The sequence below is a fragment of the Carcharodon carcharias genome, chromosome 5 (genome assembly GCF_017639515.1).
Source record: "Carcharodon carcharias isolate sCarCar2 chromosome 5, sCarCar2.pri, whole genome shotgun sequence".
NCBI classification, from domain to species: Eukaryota; Metazoa; Chordata; class Chondrichthyes; order Lamniformes; family Lamnidae; genus Carcharodon; species Carcharodon carcharias.
The window spans coordinates 181,686,176-181,704,316 of NC_054471.1; the positions used below are offsets into that span (position 1 = coordinate 181,686,176).

An 18,141-nucleotide genomic window follows, 5' to 3' on the forward strand; every position below is an offset into this window, starting at 1 on the left:
CTGTAATACCTCAAATTTACATTTAGTTACTATATCTTAACATACTGCAGTGTGCTACAGCCAACACTGCAACAGCTTTCTATTGGGCCAATGCTGTGTCAATAGTTTCATAATAGTGTTTGAGCAGATTTCATCCACTTCAAGGGGCATTAAGAATCAGCCATGTACATGTAGGACTGGAATCAAATGTATAAGTGTCTAATTCCCTTTGATGAAGGACATGAGCAAACCAGTTAGTTTTAGTCCAGTGGCTTCCCCGATAATTTAACAGATCTCAAATTACTAGGTTTTGTTGAAATCACTTTCACAACTTGCCATGGCATGATTTCAGCTCCTCAGCTTTTGATTGCTTGTCCAGCACCATAACCACAAAACATGTATGCTTTTACAAATGAATGCGCTGAGAGATTACTACAAAACTTACAATTCCATTTTTAGCACATTTGTGTAAAGATGTTTGGGCTTCGAGGTCTGCATTACCTGCCTGACTCCTGCTTTTATAAAGTTATTTTTTTCAGAAATCAATTTGAGATTCCAACATCCAATCTTGCAACCTGCAGACCCTAAGCCTCAACCTAAAACTCACCCTCACACAAGCCTTGACACCGGGGACTACCTGGACCTGTCATCCCCACAATTGCTCTCCTGGCATACAGCCTAACTTCTTTCTTAGCCTGTTGCTTTTTTGTATGTGAATAATCAAAAATACATTTTGAAATAATTAAATATTGTTTATTTTTTGTCATATATTAATCTAGTACTGCAGAAGCTGTTCTGCAAGAAATGGATAACATTACAAGTAACATTAGACAAAGCAGAAGACCAGGAGAAGTGGAGCGTCTCAGGATGTGGACAGATACAGAGTTTGTGAGTATCTTTTCTTTTTGACAAGTGAGCAGGCAGATAATTCTGAAGATGTAGCTCTTCATTAAAAATCAAAAATGTGATTTTAAGAGTTGTTGCCAGATTAGTGTAGGTTTTGAATGCTTAAAGCAAATAATGTGCAGAATGGGGAATATATCCTTAAATACTCCACTATACAAGCATATTCTTTCATGGGTTGTGGGCGATGCTGGCAATCCCATCCTGATTGTCCATGAACTGAATGGCTTGCTAAGCCCCTTCAGAGGGCAGTTAAGAGTCAACCACATTGCTGCTGGTCTGGAGTCAAATGTAGGCCAGACCAGGTAAGGATGGCAGATTTCCTTCCCTTAAAGGACATTAGTGAACCAGATGGGTTTTTGTAACGATCAGTGATAGTTGTCATGGTTACCATTACTGAGACTAGCTTTATATTCCAGCTTGCTTTATTGAATTTAAATTCCATCAGCTGTCTTGGTAGGTTTTGAACCCATGGCCCCAGAGCATTAGTGTAGGCATCTGTATTACTTTTCCAGTCACATAACCAGTGTCTCCCTCCCAAGTTGCTTTACTAAAAAGTTCCTGTCCTACAGAAGTTAATAACCTTTCCCTGTGCAACTTTGGACTCATGGGGGCGCTATTCAATTGATGATAGAAAATGCACATTAGAGGAAGAGACTTCAAATGTAAATACTTAGTGGCTAACATCACTTCAGTAGCTCCATGCTAAGTATAAAGTTCTGATGAAATGGTAGGTCTTTCTTGTGGAGGAGAAATTACATGTAAATTTAAGGATTTTTTTTGGTCTGGAGCATTACTTTCAAAATATTCCGAATCTTTTCCTATTGTCTGCTTTTAAGCATTGATATCCATTCTGTGATTCCTGCATTGTGTTGGGCAATAACTAGGGCAACAAGTCAGTACTGTAGGTATATATATATTATATAGTATATAGAACATGTTCTTTCTGATCATCCTTTTTATTATAAAGAGCAATATTAATGCAGTTGTTTGGTGGTGTCTTTAGAAAATTAATCCTGAAGAATTGCATTTTTAAATTTTTAAGAGTGTGACTGCATTTTATGCATAGTCCAGCATCCAAAAAGTACTCTAGCAATTCTGCATTATTTCTATTGTGTAAATTTAAAAATTTTGATTTGTCTGATGTAACGTATTATAAAGTCCTTCCCAGAAGAATGTAATGTTAAAGCAGTTTTCTCCCAGTTGCTTGTATTGTCTTGTGTAGTTGAAGGGTTTAGTCGGCCACGCGGATTGGATCAAAAGCTCAGACTGAAGCCTTTATTTAATACTGGTGGCTTCCATTTTATCATCTGCTATTTCAGTAGCAGCTTGTTCATCCTTTAAACTGTTTCCTGTGGTGAAAAGCTCCTGCCTGATTTCATTTATAAAAGTCTTGAGAGTCACATAGGTTACAAGTGCTTAATCAGCTTCTAGCTCTCAGCATTTACCACTTAAGTAGCTATTTACAGCTGATTGCCTGCTTGCTGTCACTGACCTACAGTTTCTGTAAACTGTTTTGCAGTGTTTTTAAGTTAAAAGACCATGCTAATTTCCAACTTAATGACTACTTACCACCACCTACTAATGAACTACTATCACCAAATTTACAGATTCCACTCTGCTGTCCACTCTGATTATGATCCTTCCAGCCCTGTGCCCAAGGTTTTCTACCAGACTTGTTTAAACATAAGCAAATAATTTAGAAAGTATGTTGCTACACTTTTGGGTGTCCCAGAACTGGTTTAGTCATCTGATTGCTGATGGATTCTGTGAGCTGCTGAAAATAATTACAGGACTCCTTTCTTGTTTACCCTGTAAGTGAGTCAAGTTGCAACCATACTTGAGTGTTTACATCAAGGTACTTGATTAGCTGAAAAATGGCTTTTAACGATAATGTTTATCCAGGGTGATGGGAAGTTATCTGTAATGTTGACAGCTAACCATTTTTCCTCACTGCAATCCCCCCTACCACCACCACCTGTTACTAACCTACATTCAGCCAATGAACTACAATATGACTAATTTCTACGTACCTGACTAAGGGTTTCAGACTTGGAAGTAGATTCTCCATTTGGGTACCTTTACTTTTGAAGAGGGATATATTGAAAATCAGCACATTCAAAATGGGGATTTTCTTTGAAAATAATTGTGCAAATTAATTGCACACTATTTGTTAAAACAACTGACTACAATCTACAAATGTTTTGTTATGTCTACATTCTTCTTGTTTTCAATATTGCTGCTTCATGCATTTTCAACACAATTGTTTACTCTAGCTCTGATTACGAGTATCACATTACTGGTTGGATGGCAAGCTACAGCATTATCACTGAATACGTTTAAAGTATTTTTGAACCTCTCCTGATCCTTCAGTGGTTAAATGTACAGACTGATATGATATTAAGCCATGTAAAGCAGGAATGTAAGGGTTGATCCTTTGTTTCTGTGGAGTTAGCTGAATTCAACCAGGAACACAGTAGGGATTACAATTGGCTTCTACCTTTGTGGGTTAGAGAGGGAAGAAGAGAAAGAAAAATCCGAAATAAATAGCCAGATCTTTGCTGAAAACTACATGTTGCATGGCACAATTGGATTTAGCTGTGATGTCTTATGGCCCAATAGTTTGCTGACACTGAGCACAGATCAAAGGTCAAATCTGGAACTGTGCCATTTTACATGGTTCAGTGCTGTGTGTGGTGTATTTAAGTTAGAATCAATGTTTCTTTTTAGTTTACATAAATTTCTAAATGCATAATCATGTTGTGTAAATAATTGCATAACGAATATTGGTTTCTAAATTCTGTTTTGGTACCAATGAGGTAAATTTGGTGCCCTTAAGTTGCTTTTGTTCGTTCTCTCAATTAAAATGCATTAAACTAATTGCATAAAAGTAGAGTTTATGAAGAAAATTGTAGGAAATGTAATTTTAAAAACTTAACATGTTGACTTCCAAAATGTTCACAAAATTCAGTAGTGTCTCCCTGTTTTAATACTGTCTAAGTTCTGCATTGCACCATTAATAACTTCCTCACTCTGTCAGATGAATATAATCAGTATTGAATGGAAACTAAATTACACAAGTGAATGTTTATGATCAATCTTATGAATTGTCATACCTTTTGGCTTTGAGAAGCTTTTTCTATTTGCAGAGCTCAACAATGCTAAAGCCTCAGAAGCATTTCAGTGCTCGACAAAACTGCAAAATTTTATCAAAATGCAATCATAATGATTTTCAGGACCTGGACAATCATTGCACTAATCTAATAATCATCAAGTTTTACATGCTGCAATGTTAGCGGTGCCATATTATATATTTTATATATTAAAGCATGTATTTTATATATTAAAGCATGTTGATCATGCACTATAGAAACATAGAAAATAGGAGCAGGAGTAGGTCATTTGGCCATTCAGTATGATCGTGGCTGATCCTATCTCAATGCCATACTCCTGCACTCTCCCCATACCCCTTGACACTTTTAGAATCCAGAAATCTATCTATTTTCTTCTTAAATATATTCAGTGACTTGGCCTCCACAGCCTTCTGTGGTAGAAAATTCCACAGGTTCACAACCGTCGAAGTGAAGAAGTTTCTCCACATTTCAGTCCTAAATGGCCTACCCCGTATCCTGAGACTGTGACCCCTTATTCTAGATGTCCCCAGCCCGAGGAAACATCATCTCTGCATCTAGTCCGTCCATCCTGTCAGAATTTTATACATTTTAATGAGATCCCCTCTCATTCTTCTCGTGAATGCAAGCCCAGTTTCTCCTCATGTGACAATCCTGCCATCCCAGATTAGGTGAACCTGCACTGCACTCCCTCTGACAGGTATAACCTTTCTTAGGTAAGGAGACCAAAACTGCATAGAGTACTCCAGGTGTGGTCTCACTAAGGCCTTGTACAGCTGCAGTAAGACATCCTTGCTCTTGCACTCAAGTCCTCTCGCAATGAAGGCCAACATACCATTTGCCTTCTTAACTGCTTGCTGCACCTGCATGCTTGCTTCCAGTAATTGGTGTACAAAGACACCCAGGTCCCTTTGTACATCACCATTTCCCAATCTATCACCATTTAAATAATACTCTGCCATTCTGTTTTTCTTACAGAAGTGGATAACTTCACACTTATCCACTTTATACTGGATCTGCTATGTATTTACTCACTCAACCTGTCTAAATCGCCTTGAAGCTTCTTAACATTCTCCTCACCACTCACATTCCCACAAAGTTTTGTGTCATCAGCAAACTTGGAAATATTACATTTGATTCCTTCACCCAAATCATTGATATATATTGTGAATAGCTGGGACCCAAGCACTAATCCCTGCGTTACCCCACTAGTTACTGCCTGCCACTCTGACCAAGACCTGTTTATTCCTACTCTCTGTTTCCTGTCTGCTAACCAATTCTCAATCCATGCCAATATATTACCCCAATCCATGTACTTTAATTTTATCAAAAGCTTTCTGAAAATCCAAATACACCATATCCACTTGTTCTCTCTTATCTATTCTGCTAGTTATGTCCTCAAAGAGCTCCAGTAGGTTGGTCAAACATGATTTCCCTTTCATAAATCCATGTTGACTTTGTCTAATCCCACTGATCTTTTCTGAGTATCCTGTTATCACATCCTTTTTAATAGACTCTAGCATTTCTCTTACTACTGATGTTAGGCTATAGGTTAGAAAAGATGTGACTTCAGAATTACAAATAAATTCCATGGTACTTAAAAATGCCAGTATATTTGGTCAGGAATGTTTTGTTCTCTAACGTGCAACTCTCAGAATAATACCAGAGAAAAGCCCCTGTTGTCTCCCTGACTATCTCTTGCCCCTGCTCCTGCTCTATATTGGCAGTTTTCACAGCTTAGATTTGCTTTCAGTAACAAGATTTAGAAGTAGTAGTTTAGAGAAACATCTCGATGTCTCCAACTTTCTGTTTTGGATTTTCAAGTTGCTGTGGAGCAGCTGTTTTCAAGAAAGACTTCTAACAATTCCATATTAAGTAAAAGTAACATTGCTTGGTTGTTTAGCTGTTGATTTGTTTTAACTTCTTTAATTGAAGCCCAATTTTCTGCTTGGCAATACTCAGCAGTGGCTCAGATATTACAGAGTTGTGATATTTGGATGTACTGCCATGGAAAGATTAAAAGAAATACTAGTCATTAGCCTTAGACCCTTGCTTCATTCTGGAAAAAAAAGTCATATCTGATAAGTGGTTTGCCTTCAGTTCCATGTATTAACTTGACATGTACTTTTTCTTAAATTAATCATTTACTTCTGTTGTTTGACCTTAAATATGATCTAGAGCCTCAAACTTTTGCATTAGAATTCACCAATTCATAGCTTGTACTGTTGGTCAGTAAGGATCCTTCCCACAATGCTGCAGCTTCTGACTGGAGTGTGGACTTGGATCATGTTAGTTATTTTGAGGTTTGTCTGGGAGTTCTGGCAAGAACTTGTGATTAAGAATTCCCTTTTGCCTTCATTTAGGTTAAAATGATTTAATTATGATATCTGTTTATCCAGCAGTGGTGCATTTCCACTTGACCCTTATTATTGGAAGCCTAAAGTACTTTAAATAATACAGTGAAAACAGTAACATGTAAGCATTTCTGTTGTATGTTCTTTGTAATATTGTGTAATTTGCAAAGATATCTATAACTTAATTATAGGAAAATATGGATATGTATTCCCGTGTGAAGAGGAAAAGGAAACCTTTAAGAAGAAATATGTATGGAATGCCTATCCACGTTGAAGAAGCTAGTGAAGGAGAGGAAGAGGAGGAGGAAGAAGGAAGTGAAGGTACAGCATATATATCTTTTATTTGATAAAAGTTTTCTTTGTTTTTAATTCGTTGTACCTGTCATCTCAAGTCTTGATCCTCCATGACGAGCAAAAGGAATAGATTTTCACTCTTGGGAGCATTACTTCTTTCACTCCTTCCTATTTTGTGTCCTGGTGAGATTGTCATTCAGGTGTGTAAAAGTGGCTAGAGGACATGATCCACTGATTTTCCCTTGAGCCCAGTAGGAAAAATTAAGTTGCTCCTCATCTTGGGTTCTTGCTGAAGTGATGCAGCTGAGACCTGGAATTGAGTGTGGGCATCAAAGCTATATTTGATCTCATTGGAGTATCAGTATTCTGTGCTCCAAAGTATGTCATCAGCTTCTATCTACTTGTTTGTGGCACAATATTCTGAATATTTGTTCATGTTGTACCTTTTATTTGTTACCAGACCTTGGCGCTGTGAATAGTTCAGCACAATTATGACATAATTGGAATGTCTGGAATGGATTACTAATGCCTCTTAATCCAATGCAAATGTGAATGTGACTTTAGCAAGTAATAGTATACAGATAGGGTAGAAGCTGCATCTAAACTTACATTAATGCTTCCCTGGGTCTTCAACTTTATTTGGTTGTTTGCATCTTTACACAAAATTTGTACTAGTTAATTACAAACATTTCCAACAAAATACTGCATAAACATTCTTTATTTGAGGAAGGTAGCTCCTGAGCAGGTTCCCAGCCTTCACGCTACTTTTATTTGAGGAGCTTTAATAGCTACTTGTTACTTTAAATGTGGTAGAGCATCTGTTTTACGGTCTGACTTACTCAATAGACTTTTGTTTGAAATTCTGTAAATTTTATGTGCTAAATATTTTGGCCTAACCCTCCTGAATCTTGCCATCATTGTAAATATATAATCCGAAGAGCTCTGAAAAGTGAAGCTTATTTTCTGTTCCTGTATTGCTAAAAAGAAATCACTGTCCACACTCATACTGTTGCAGCAGCACTAAAATCAATAACATACTGCTGGTAATGTGATGTTGACATTATGTTAAAGAGTAGTCACGAAACATACTGAGTACCGCTTACTCACTCACCACGAAAATTAGCATGGCCAAATTTGATGGTGATAGTAGTGGCAGTGAAATTGGAGAAGGCTGCTCAGAAATTACAGAATGAGTTGTGCACAGTATGTGACTGTAGAACAATTGTAAATTAATTTAATGCAGACAACTATAAGGTAGAAGAAAAAGGACATGTATGTTCACTGTATAGTATGTTGAAATGCCCAAGCATGAAGTTCAGACTGGAGACTTAGTAGACTTGATGCTCAATATGGCCAGTCTGTTCAGAACTGCAATCAGCAAGTCAATTAAATGCTAATTTACATATCCAAAACAGTAGAATGTGTCAGAGGAAGCCTTGATCTGTATAATGCATGGTCAGATCTGTATACTGCATCAATTTATTGTATATAGAAATCATGTAACCAGAATTGTTTGATTAATTAAAGGTTGCATTTGGCAGCCCAGCACAAACTGAGCCTTCTAGAGACTCTATAGCCAAATGAGTCTATTATATGAGACTTGATTACAGTGTGAGTTAAACTTAAAGAATATTCAATACATCAGAAAGTATCACAGTTCATCTACAGTTTCTCATTTCCATTATTTGCCAGTGATATACCTATTTATTTAATTAGGAAAGGGATAGACACTAGTATATTACATATTTAATTCTAATTAAACACTTTTCGTATTTGTTGACCACAAGAAACAGTCAATGTTCAAAGCACATAAAACAGATTTGAAGATGACAAGCTATGCTCTCAATCTACCACTGAAAAGTGGAAAGTAATCTTTAGTCTGACAAATTAGTCGAAGAAGCAATATCTGAAAAGAATTAAAATATAAGTTACTAAAACTTGAAACAGTAACTTTTATTGAATCAATCATATACCCTTTCCTCTTGTATAGCTTAAGGGATAGTTAGCATGTGCCTTTTATTTTAAGAAAAAATGTTTGGTTAGGAATTAATGGTTATTACACATCAAATTTGATATTTGTAATAATAAAATAGATTTTGATCTTTATTGTTTGTGTTTTAGTAGAATCTCAGGAAGAGGAGGAGGATGGAGATGAAGTTGAAGAGGCTGAAGAAAATGACAGACCATATAATCTGAGGCAACGGAAGGCTGTACAAAGATACCAAGCCCCTCCAATAGGTAAAAGTGGCAAAATAGTATTTTTGTGAAATACTGAAAACGCTCACCAGCACAATAATGTTTCTTTTCATTCTAGTTATACTATTGAATACCTTTACGTTAATTGTTTATTTGCAACATCCTACATATCTGCTTTGACATACTCTAACTTCAGTGATGTACACTGGTCCAGATTTTAATCAAACTATTTTGAAACTATTTTTTCTGGTTGTGAAAGATGCTGTAAATCCAGTATATTTTCTAGTTAAAATGACAATCATGAAAACTACCTTTCTGAAAATAGCATATTTTTATAAAGTAACGAGTAAAATGTTCAGCAAAAAATAGAAAATAATGCATTGCTTCATGCATTTTGTGTGCCTGATGTCAGCATTATAAGGCAATGTACCCAACCTAACAGTCCTTTAACTGTAGGAAATGTTTTGCATTTTTAGAGCCTGTTCATCGGAGACAAAGACAAAGCACACTATTTGATACACTCAGATCTCCTGCGAGAAGGAGTCACATCAGGTAAAATCACTTAAAAAATATATCAAACAAATTGTACTTTTAAGAATTGAAGCTGCCAATTTAATTTGGTTGTGACGAAGCCTGGAATGGGTTATAGAATACTGTGGGGTTTTTTTTCTCCTCTTGTGTTTGGTAGCATAGATAGCATTTCAGTGGGAGCATCTACAGAGAACATAGAAACATACAAAAATGACAGGCAGGAAAAGACAATCTGGTTCATCAGGCTTGCAAGAAAACCTATTTTTGATCGGATATGTGGATTTCTGATTTTCTTTTGTTTTTAAAAAAAGGAGAAAGAAACATGCAATCCACAGCAGTGACACCACATCATCATCTGATGAAGAACGTTTTGAAAGAAGAAAATCTAAAAGCATGGCGAGAGCCAGAAACAGGTGAAGCATATCAATAGAAACCTTTGTGTCATTTTAAGATCTGATTAATTGAGTGTTTTGCGTGATTTTTAAAAATTGGTGCATAATCTTGCACATGCTGTCAAAATAGGCAACGTAATCATTTTATAAATTACATCAGATTATAATTTCTATAACTTCTTAGAAGGTCTTCGTTAAATTTCTGAACTTGCAAATGATAAACTAGTATAACAATTTCTCTCTTTATTGTTTCAACTTTTTGAGCATTAAAATACAAGTTGAGTTTATTTAAAATCTGTTGTGCTATTGTATGCAAATATTGAGTCAATGAGCATTAGTTTTCAGGCAAAGGTGATGTGGTATGCATGATTCCCTATAATTGGATTAGGTCGAATTGATGTGATTGCTCTTATCTGTTGGGTCGTCTCGATCAAATTCCTAGCATTCCTGATTTCTTGCTCCTAATTCAGCACTAATTAAGTTTTTATTTGACAGATCACAGAAGGGCTGGTATACCAAATGGAACTGGTACCACAGGAAGTCCTCCTCTTGAGTGGGACCAAAATAGAGAGCATTTAATTTGGATTTAACTGCGCCATACCTGATGAGAATTGTTGTCCATATTGTCAGCCATTCTATCAAGCAGCATTTAAAACTGATGTTCAGTTTGGGTTCCCCAAGGACCACTCGCTCAAGACCTCATTATAGCCTTGGTCCAAACACGGACAAAAGAGCTGAATTTCATGGTGAGGTGAGAGTGTGTCCTCGTCAAGGCAACATTTGACTGACTGTGGCATCAAGGAGCCCTAGTAAAATTCAAGTCAGTGGGTAGTTGTTGGCTGGAGTCATGTCTAATACAAAGGAAGATAGTTGAGGTTGTAGGAAGTTGATCATCCCAGCTCTAGCACATTGATGTAGAAGTTCCTTAGGGCACTCTCCGAGGCCCAAGCATTCACAGTTCCTCCATGAAGGTCTGAAGTAGATATGTTTGCTGATTGCACAGCGTTCAGTTTAATTTGCAACACCTCAAATAATGTCGCAGTCTTTGCCCGCATGCAGCAAAACATAGATAACTTTCAGGCTTGGGCTGATAAGTGACAAGTAATGTGCACAACATACAAGTGCCAGTCAATGACAATCTGCAATATGTGAGCACCTAACCATCTCCTCTTGAAATAAGTCAGGGTTATCATTGCTGAAACCCCTACCATCATAGCCTGGGGGTCATCATTGACCAGAAGCTTAACTGCACCAGCCACAGAAATACTTTGGTTACAAGAGTAGGTCAGTGACTAGATATTTTTTGGCAAGTAATTCACTGCTTTACTCCCCAGAGCCTTTCTGCCATCCATAAGGCATAAACCTGGAATGTGATGGAATATTCTCCAGTTGCCTGGATGAATGCAGCTCTAACAATACTCAAGAAACTTGAAAAAGGAACCCACTTTGCTCTACCTGCCCCACCCCCCTCAACCAGCTTATATTTCACCTCATTTCTATATTTCTTAGTTCTGATGAAGAGTCATATGGACTTGAAACGTTAACTGTATTCCTCTCTGCAGATGCTGTCAGACCTGCTGAGTTTTTCCAGCTATTTTTGTTTTTGTTTCAGATTTCTAGCATCCGCAGTATTTTGCTTTTATCTTAAAGGAACCCACTTGTTTGGTATCCCATCCACCACCTTAAATATTCACTTCCTTCACCATCACTTTAGCTACAATGTGTTCCACCTGCAAGATGCACTGCAGTACCTCAAAATCTTTTTGACAGTGCCTTGTAAACCTGCAAAATCTACCACCTAGAAGGACAAGGGCAGCAAGTGCATGAGAACATGACCACCTGCAAGTCTCCTTTTTCCTCACACCCCCCCCCCCCACAACCACCCCAACCTCAGTGGCTCTCACTATGCTGACATGGAAATATATCACTGTTCTACCATTGTCACTGAGTTAGCACCCTGTCTCTCTCAGCCTGCACTATATGCACTGCAGCAGTTCAAGAAGGCTGCTCACAAACACCTTCTCAAGGGAATTTGGGGATGGGTAACAAAGGCTGCCCTTGCCAGCGATGCTCTCATCCTTGAAAACAAATTTCACAGCAACAAGACATCTCATTTTGCTCAGCACACAGCGTAAAGTAAAATTTAAAAAGAAACCTTAAAAAAAACACTGGTGTTGGATGTTTTAAGAAAAATTTTAAATAATGTGGCAATGTATTTACCAACAGGTGTCTTCCGATGAACATTAGAACAGAAGATTTAACGAGTGAAATCCTTAGGGAGCGTGTCAAAGTTGGTGCCAGTCTGGCTGATGTTGATCCAATGCACTTGGATGCGTCAGTAAGTATTCTGTTTAAAAAAAAAAGTTCTTATATAAAGTTGTTGCACAATACTTTGTTTCAGAAATCGGAATTTTGGGCAGTGTTTTGCAGCATAGTCCAATGATATGTAATTGGTCTCATGGTTCCAAAATAGTTGGTGAACAACAAGTACAAGTCCAGAAAAATCCCTGGGTCAATCCCAAAATCTAACTCCTCTCAGTTGTCCACTCTTTTAAATTTTCGTCCATTTTCTCTTATATTTTAAGCCTTATTTTTCTCTACTACTTTCCTGGACCGTCCATTCTGCACATTCATCACCGTCTTCATATGGACTAGCCTTTTAAGCTTGTACCTATCTCCTGGTTCTGGAGTTTGTGACAATTTCCATCATCTTATTAAGTTCAATTTCCCTTGAGCCTACTCATCAGACAATTCCAAGTTTTTAACTTCTCAGATACGTTGAACTAGGTATCGTTTTGACTGCTGTTTTCTGCATTGCCTTTTGTAGCTGGGTGTTGTTCATTATTATTCTATGAGCTATTGTGTTTTACTATGTTAAAGCTGCAACATAAATGTAAGCTATTGCACCCTTTCTCTCTGGCTTATTCATATCAAAGTCAGTTAGCTTTCCTTGATGTTCCTATACACCTGGGGCAGGATTTTTAGTTCAGCAGATGTGCGCAGCCGGGGAACAGACTGCCAACCGCAACTGGCCCCCACTGCGATTTCACGCTGGCCTGCCAATTAATTACCAGCCAGAGTGAAAGGTGCACTGAAATGCTTAGTGCTGCCGAGGTGGGGGCAGGAGGAGTGTGGGTGCTGATGTAAGCGCCAGCGTGGGGGAGTGCAAAATGAAAGCTCCTTGAAGGCAGAGCTGTCTCTGGGAGCTGTAGAATTTGAAAGAAATGGATAGAGATTTTAAAGTCCAGAAAAAAATGTTCGCGCATCAAAATCAGTCACCTGAACATATATATGATGTAAATTTTGCCCAAACATTTTTTTTTCATTTAATGATGGAAACCTCATCCCATCTTTGGATGAGGTTTCATCGAAAATGCAAAGTCCACCTGGCAGATTCACCCGTCCGCCAACTGTAAGGTTGGATGGACCACAAAAAATCAGAGTTAGTTGGAACTTTAATGGGCTTAATTGCCCTCTTAATTGTCAGCAGGCGCACTTCTGACTTTGGCGTGTTCCTGCCGACTGAAATATTACGTGAGCGCGGAATGACATCAGGACGCTCCCCTGACATTATCACATACCATTTTATGCTCGAGTGGGTCGGGCATGCTACCATGAAGCTAATAATGTATATAATATTATTGGAAAATAATTTTCTTTTAAAATAGAGGCTCAGCCTGTGGGTGTGTCTTAATTGGATTAAAGCCAGCTAGTCTGGGTGCTTTGATGTGAACTAATTTTGAGATGTAAGAGAGGTAGAGTGCATTTGCATTTTTTGAATACAGCATTCAAGAAGTGGGTGAAATCTGGCACCTAGCTAGCAGAGACCAAGCAATATGTTTATATTACTAATAAAATTGGTACTATGAAAGGGATTTTATTGTTAGAGGAGGTGGAGTTCAAAGGGCTGGTGATACAATGAGAATTTACATTCAGTGAGATGTACTAGGTATAAGGTTGGCAGTTTTGTGTGTGCAGAGCAGAGGCAATGTAAGATCAAAGCAGCTGTAAGCCTCCAACTGTCTCCACAGGAACCAAAGTGAAAAGAACCTCATTTTGAATTTGTAAGATGAAAATACTTTGCCTGGTATCTGGTTAAGTCTATGGGTGCTGTTGTCTTAATGGAGTTTAGTTTGGGAATTTGTTAAAAGTTATGATGGTAGTAATTTGTAGTCATGTGTACATATATTTTAACCTGTGTAAATTAATAAAATGTTTCATTTAGTTCATCATAAAATCTCTCAAGAACTGGTAGTCTGATTCCTGAATTTAGAGTTGCATCTCCAACATACCAGTTAAAAATATAGATTATGATAGTTGTTTAAAAGTTCCCTCTGGGATTTTTAAATAACTCAGCTTTACTGAAAGGCTGTCTCATAACACGAACACCAAGCTAAAAATTCTGCCCCGGGGCAGAATTTTGCTCTTGTCTGGTGGGCTCAGTGGGGGCAACCAGGAAGTCGACCACTGCCCACGACCGAGACTGGAAGGCGATTTCGCGCTGGCTGGCCAATTATGGCCCGCCCAGTGTGCAACGCGAGCACCAGCGCTCAACGCTGCCTGTGTGGCGGGAGTGGGGAAGTTCGAGCGGGGTGAGCGCGAATTTCGCATATGCGCGCAAGTGTACTTTTGAGAATCTCCCTGAGACACAGAGCTGCCTCAGGGAGATGAAGAGTTTTTTTAGAAATGAAATTAAAAATGTTATGAAACATGTCCCTTCATGCGACTCTGTCACACGAGCAGGGGCATATTAATTAAATTTTAAATTTTTTATTTTATTTTTTATCTGCTTTAGGAAACCTCAACCACCCATGGATGATGTTTCCTAAAAAGTGCAAAGGGCGCTTGGCTTCTTCACCTGCTCGCCAACCGATTCCTGCGCACACCTGCCGACTGAAATATCACACGACTGCATATTGACGTCAGGGCGCTTGCCCGATATCAGTGTGCGTCATTTCACGCTCAAGTGAGATGGGCATGTGCCCGCCCACCGAAGTGAAAATTCTGTCCCTGTTGTTACGGTGACCTATTAACCGATACTCACAGATCCATCTCCTCTGTTGTGCCTTGTAACCCAGGACTGATTATAGTCTGTATTTTCACTATTTATTTCCTTCCATCGTTCCATTACCTCACGATTGTTCGCATCAAATACCAGTTGTCATCCACTATCCTATCTTCCCAACCTTTCCTGATCTTTAATTTGCCGCTTTTGTTATTTAAATACTTCCCTCGTAAGTTTGGTGTCAGTAGTTTTATTTCTGTCCATAGCAACAAATTATTTATATACATTGTAAATAGCAGTGACCCAGACTGATCCCAGTGGCACGCTGCTGATAATACATTTTTTCCTGGTGCACTCATAAGATTCTTCAAGTGGGCTGCAAATAAGATTCTTCAAGTGGGCTGCAAACTGATGTGCATTACGCTGCTGATGAGAGTTGGTTTACCTTAGAAAAAGCTGATCATTGGTGACAAGATCGATAATATTGCCCAACTATAATGAACACCATTTAACTCAGTGTTTAGTCTACAAGGTGAATGATTCTAACTGGAGTGGCAGGTCAGTGAACTGTAGTTGAGGGTTGTTTCATGAACCCTCTAATTCAAGCATTTTTAAAAATCTCATAGAAGAGTATATAAAGATTGGAAATCACTAATGTGTATGTACAGGTACTGGACATTTGGGAAAATTTTAGAAATCAGCAATGGATGACTTAAAGGGAGAAATTAGAATATTAGAGTAAACTGACAATAAATATAAAAACTGACAGAGCATCTTACAAACCTATGAAATGGAAGAGAGTAGCTAAAATAAATGTTGGTCCCTTTAAAGGATGCGATCGGGGAATTGACAGTTTAAAATCAGGAAATGGCAGAGACCTTTGAACAAGTATTTTTTATCTATTGTCATGGTAAAAGACAGTAAAAATATCATAATGATAGAAAATTAAAGGGCAGAAGTGAGGAATTTAAGCAATCATTATCACCAGAGGACAAAGTACCAAGCAAATTTATGGAAGTGAAGGCTGACAAGTTTGCAGGACCTGATGGCCTGCATCCTAGGGTCTTAAAAGAAATGTCTGCAGAGATAGGGATCCAAAAGCTTCCAAAATTCCCCAGATACTGAAAAGATCCCAGTGGATTGGAAAACTGTAAATGTAACACCGCTAATTAAGAAAGGAGAGAGACAGATTGCAGGAAACTATAGACACTTCATTGCAATATTTAAACCAGATGGATTTTGATAAACGTGTCCACATAGCAGCAAAGTTCTGACGGCAGCAACACCCTGGATTAACAGGTTGTTCACATCAGAACTGAGGGGCTACATGCCAATCTGTCCATTGGGAAAATGCTGGACTCCACTGTTAAGCAAGAGGCAGGACATTTGAGCGGTCATAATATGATCAAGGAGAGCAAGTATGGTTTTATGATAGGGAAATTGTGTTTGACAAATTTATCAGAGTTCTTTTGAGGATGTAACAAGCAAGGTGGATAAAGGTGAACTAGTAGATATGTATTTGGATTTCCAAAAGGCATTTCATAAGGTGGCATCTAAAAGCTGCAAGATACAAAGATGCAAGACACAAGAGCTCATGTTGTTGGGGTAACATATGAGCATGGATCATAAGATCACAAATAGGAGCAGGAGAAGGACATTCAGCCCATTGAGCCTGCTCCACCATTCAATAGGATTATGGCTGATCTGATTATGGCCTTAATTGCTTTCCTGCCTGGCCTCCATAACCCTCGATTCCCTTATGAATTAAAAATCTGTTGATCTCGACCTTGAATATATTCAACGATGCAGCCTCCACTGCTCTCTGTGGAAGAGATTTTTTTTCTTAATTCTTTCATGGGATGTGGGCATCGTTGGCAAGGCCAGCAATTGTTTGTCCTTCCTGATTGCCCATAAACTGAGGGCAGTTGAGAGTGAAGCACATTGTTGTGGGTCTGGAGTCACAAGTAGGCCAGACCAGGTAAGGGTGGCAGATTTCTTTCCCTAAATGACATCAGTGAACCAGATGGGTTTTTAAACAATCGATGATAGTTGTCATGGTCACAATTACTGAGACCAGCTTTATATTCCAGAATTTATTCATTGACTTTAAATTCCACCAGCTGCTCCCCGGTGGGATTACCAATACATCATCATCCCACCCCCCCCCCCCCCCCCCCCCCCCACCCCCCCACATTCCAAAGATTAATGTCCCTCAGAAGAAGTTCCTTCTCATCTCAGTTTAATGTCTCTTTTCCTTTTTATATATTTGTAGAAGCTTTAACTGTCTTTTTTTAAAACAGTGTCAGGATAAATGGGCCATTTTCAGGGTGAAGGACTAACCAGTGTGGTGTCACAGGGATCAGTGCTGGGGCTTTACCTGTTTACAATCTATATTGTTGACTTGAATGAAGAGACAGAGTATATTGTAGTCAAATTTGCTGCTGATACAAAAAAAGATGGAAAAGCAAGTTCTGCAGAGGAAACAAAGAGTCTGCAAAGGGATATAAATAGGTGAAGTGTGTAGGCAAAAATTTGGCAGGTGGAGTATAATGAGGGAAAATGCGAGGTTATCCACTTTGGCGGGAAAAATAGAAAAGCAAATTATTATATAAATGGTGAGAGATTGCAGAACACTGCAGTACAGAGGGATTTGTGTCCTTGGCACATGAATCACAATAAGTTACCACACAGGTACAACAAATAACTAGGAAGGCAAATGGAATGTTGGCCTTTATTACAAGGGGGATGGAGTATAAAAGCAGGGAAGGTTTGTTACAACTATAGGGCATTGGTGAGACCACATATAGAGCACTGCATTCAATTTGAGTCTCCTTTTTTAAGGAAGGATATACTTGCAATGGAGGTAGTTCAGAGGAGATTCACCAGTTTGATTCCTGGAATGAAAGGATTGCCTTATGAAGAAATGTTGAGCAAGTTAGGCTGATACTCATTTGAGTTTAGAAGAATGAGAGGTGATCTTATTTAAACATAGAAGACTCTGAGGTGGCTTGACATAATAGATGCTGGGAAGATGTTTCTGCTCTTGGGGAGTTTAGAACTGGGGCACAGTTTCAGAATAAGGGATCTCACGTTTGAGATGGAGATGAGGAGGAACCTCTGAGGATTGTGAATCTATGGTATTCTCTTCCTCAGAGAGCTGTAGAAGCAAAGTCATTTAAAGATATTCAAGGCAGAGTTAGACAGAATCCTGAACTACATAGGGTTTTTGAGGGCAATGGGCAACAGGTAGAAAAGTAGAGTTGAGACCAAGATAGATCAGACATGGTCTTATTGAATGGTGGAGAAGACATGAGGGTTTGAATGGCTTACTTCTCCTATTTCTTACACGCTTATTA

At 38.4% G+C, this 18,141-nt stretch overlaps 1 protein-coding gene across 5 annotated transcripts in view; it reads left to right on the forward strand.

Moving 5' to 3' along the window:
• atad2b (ATPase family AAA domain containing 2B) overlaps positions 1 to 18,141 on the forward strand; it is a 183,018-nt gene that overhangs the window by 71,913 nt on the left and 92,964 nt on the right. For 4 of the 5 annotated variants that reach the window (XR_005942985.1, XR_005942984.1, XM_041187558.1 and 1 more), the window contains exons 5-10: positions 759 to 867; positions 6,559 to 6,688; positions 8,783 to 8,899; positions 9,334 to 9,409; positions 9,700 to 9,801; positions 12,007 to 12,118. Coding sequence is in view for 3 of the 5 variants with exons in the window: in XM_041187558.1 (XP_041043492.1) it covers positions 759 to 867; positions 6,559 to 6,688; positions 8,783 to 8,899; positions 9,334 to 9,409; positions 9,700 to 9,801; positions 12,007 to 12,118 (646 nt within the window). In the remaining 2 variants the exon portion in view is untranslated. The remainder of the gene's footprint in view (positions 1 to 758; positions 868 to 6,558; positions 6,689 to 8,782; positions 8,900 to 9,333; positions 9,410 to 9,699; positions 9,802 to 12,006; positions 12,119 to 18,141) is intronic. The other variant, XM_041187559.1, reaches the window with a different exon arrangement.